Below are 3,565 nucleotides of genomic sequence, written 5' to 3' on the forward strand. Positions count from 1 at the left end.
TTGTCCGAGTAGTGTGTGGTGGCGAGATAATTCTGGTTTTTCGCTAAAAAGTTGCTATGCCATTATTGCGGAGTGAGGATTCAGATCATCTTTTTGGTAGTTGTACGATTTAGGAGGTTTGGTGGAATCTCTCGTATGATTGGTCGCGGAATTGGAAACCTTCTGTTTTGTTATCTCCGTTTCATCATGTAAAAGCCTTGGAGGCTTTGGCTAACTCTTGTCTTAAGGTGGATACCAGTTGAATTTTTGGATTGGCTATTTGTTAGTCTATATGGACCTGTTGTATTATTTCCTGGCCGGAAAGATGTGTCATCCTAAATTCGGATTTGAATTAATTTTGTTTAATCGCCTTTTTTTTTTATTTTATGTTCTTTTATTTTGTGTTTTTGTTTCCTCGGATTGCACCGTTGTGCATTTTTAATCCAATTACTTAGAATAAAACAATATGGAGACAACAAATAATTATATTGTAATGATCTAATAAATAGTTATAACATTTTTCCACTTCTAAGTTTTAGCTAGTTTATCTCTGATTTCTTTTATTGGATTAGTGCAAAAATTATTCAAAGAATAAATTCACTGAAAATTGAATTGAAATCATTTCTTTAGTTTTGTTCTTCCATTGAACTTCAAATTGTGTTAAATCAGTTGCACTGCAATTAAAATATAAATAAAGTATAGAGAAACATATTTTCCTGACACCTTCAATAAGGTGCAATGCAATTAAAAGGTAGATAATAAATTTATGTGTAAAATTTGTAAGTCTTGGCTTCAAGTATAATATTCCTCAATGCTCCAATAGGTGCTAAAATAATTATACATAGCCCAAGCACAATACATATCTGTAACAAATAGATTAAAGAAATAAATTAAATATATGCTTGAAGTATCAATGAATTATTAAAATATGAAAAAAAAACGATAATCAAATATACCTACCCAATTAATACACCAAGACAAGCTGAATCTTTTAGGTTTATATATTTTAAGCCATATGATACATGGAAGCTGAAAAATTAATAAACGAAGATTTGAGCAAAATTATGAAAATAATAATTCTAAGAAAAATTACTATTTGCAATTTCTTATGACTTACAAAATATGTTGTTGGAGTAACTGCAAATCCTCCGAAAAAACCTAATAAACCACCGAAAAATGGGAATGTAATAGCAACCAACATTGTGAATGCTGAAAAGAAAAATGTATATTAATATTACAAAATCAAAGAAAATACATTCTCAGTTGCAAATATAAAATATAACAACATTTCATAACTATTTAAAAAAATTCATAACTAAATTAAATTTGTACAACAATTTATTTTACTTACCCACATATAGATTACGAACAACAAAACGAAGGATTATATTTGGTTCGAAATTCATTTTCTTCACCAATATACTTTCAAGCATGTCAAAGATTGGCATTGCAAAAACCTAGACCAACAATCAAAATATAAAATTAATTATTATAAGATTTTTGTTGCTTTAATTTTTGTCATAAAAAAAAGAAGAAGAATTATTTATTAAACTTGAAGTTTTTTTTTGTGATTCACTCCTTTAACTCAAAATTATACTCCATTCCTTCGTTTTTAATTGTCATTTTTTTACTTTTTACACATATCAAGAAAGTAAAATTATTGGTACTTTTCAAATCATAATTCTTCTTTTACCTATAATATCCTTAACTATTTACTAAATTCATTTTACTTTTTTTCTCTCTGTAATAATTATTTAGGGATAATTTTGACAAAAATGCATTTAATACTACCTTGAAATTTGGAAGTGATAATTAAAAATAAACAAATTTTTTTCAAAAAAGTGACACTTAAAAATGAACGGAGGGAGTAAATGTAAGACCTTTTCATCCTAACATATTAATATTTACGAATTTTTAAATAATATTTAATTTATTTTTGAATTAAGTTACTTTTTTATTATATTTTTAACCACTAAGTTATTCAACTCAAAAGAGCTAATAATATCAACAAAATTTCTATATAGTTATTAAAATTTAACTTTCTTGATTTTTTTATAAATCTTTTGCAAAACAATGATTGACAAAATTCTCTCAACTCGAGGGATCAGACTAAAATATAGCACGCAATAATATATCAGATTCATAAGAAAAACAACAAAATTTAATTTTAAAGACTACTTCAAAATTTCATTAGCTTTGATCAAGACCCAATTATCCAATCTTACAAATTTATCAATTAAATCTAAAATAATGATAATATATGTTCAAATAAAGTATTTTTTATAATTAAAAAAAAATTACCTGATAGCTTCCAATTACATGGAAAACAACAAATAGGTTAGCCATTGCAATCATCCAAGTAGGTTTCTCTAAAGAGATAAGAATATTATCCTTCACCTGATTACCAAACATCCAATAACCAATAATCGCAACAGGCCAATAGCAGAAAGCAACAATGATATATGCAACAACAACTCCTTTCCACATTGGAACCTTAGATGGTTTTTCAGGTGTTGATGGAATTGATGCTTGGATTTCCAACACCACATTGTGTCCAGCATAAGCAAATGCAACAGAGCCTATTGCATTAAACAAATTAAAGACCAAGTCTGTGGTAGTTTCAGATGTATTTGTATATTGCACATTTTCTTGTACTCCCTTATGCGCACTAGCAGCCCAAGCAATTGTAGAATAACTAAAGTGAAATCCAAAATATATAAAAAATTATTAGTTGTATGATAGAAATAAAAGAAAAAGAATAGAAAGAAGTTAATATACCCAATGGACATTACTGCTGCAACCAAAGATACACCAGAAATGGAGTTGAAGCTTGGTAGATGAGATAATACAAATTGAGCAGACGCAAATATCATTATAAAAAATGTCAATCTGATCTTTTTACAGCTCGGACATACTATATCATGGAACTTCTGCAATGATGCACCTCCAATGACCATGTAGACAATGTTCCCACCAAGCATTACTATAACTTGTTGAGGCACCACAATATAAAGACCTAATTTTTCTCCAAATGCATGTTGGCTCAATTCATGGTATCTATCAAAACGTGTTCCTGAAACCATTTCATGCATCTCAACCATTTGCCACAATGTGTATAATGTAATGATCCATGAAAGGATAAGTAAAGTTACACCTAGACCCCTGAGAAGAGAAACTTAAATATTAATTGATTAATGAGTGAATCATGACTTTTTTATAGTAAGGTTGAAATTAATATACCATCCAAGTTGTGACATGGCATAGGGGAGACCAAGAACACCAGCTCCAACCATTGCAGTGACATTGTGAAAAGCTGAGGACCACCATTTTGCACTCCTATCAGCATTAATAGGAAGCCATTCTTCAATTTTTGTCTCCCTTTCTGATTTTCCTTCAATCTATATGAATGATAATAATAAATATTTGATTGAGATAAAGTTAGAAAATGAATTAATCAAATCACAATTAACTATAGAAAATAAATTATGTTTTTATTGTAAACTAATTTTAAAGATAAAACGTATGCTAAGAGTATATCAATTCATTACATTCAAAATCAAAAATAAAAATAAAAAGAATAGGTAAA

General features: G+C 28.3%; 1 protein-coding gene across 1 annotated transcript; it reads right to left on the reverse strand.

Annotated features, from left to right (window-relative positions):
• Positions 1-743: 743 nt before the first annotated feature.
• LOC127123962 (lysine histidine transporter 1) lies at positions 744-3,287 on the reverse strand. Its single transcript, XM_051054124.1, has 7 exons — positions 3,220-3,287; positions 2,758-3,141; positions 2,281-2,674; positions 1,331-1,436; positions 1,097-1,188; positions 940-1,008; positions 744-842 (listed from the first exon to the last, which is right to left on the reverse strand). Exons 1-7 carry the CDS (start codon positions 3,270-3,272, stop codon positions 744-746), a joined length of 1,197 nt encoding a protein of 398 aa, XP_050910081.1. The 5' UTR covers positions 3,273-3,287.
• Between the last annotated feature and the right edge of the window lie 278 nt (positions 3,288-3,565).

Source organism: Lathyrus oleraceus, chromosome 1, assembly GCF_024323335.1.
Source record: "Lathyrus oleraceus cultivar Zhongwan6 chromosome 1, CAAS_Psat_ZW6_1.0, whole genome shotgun sequence".
NCBI lineage: Eukaryota > Viridiplantae > Streptophyta > Magnoliopsida > Fabales > Fabaceae > Lathyrus > Lathyrus oleraceus.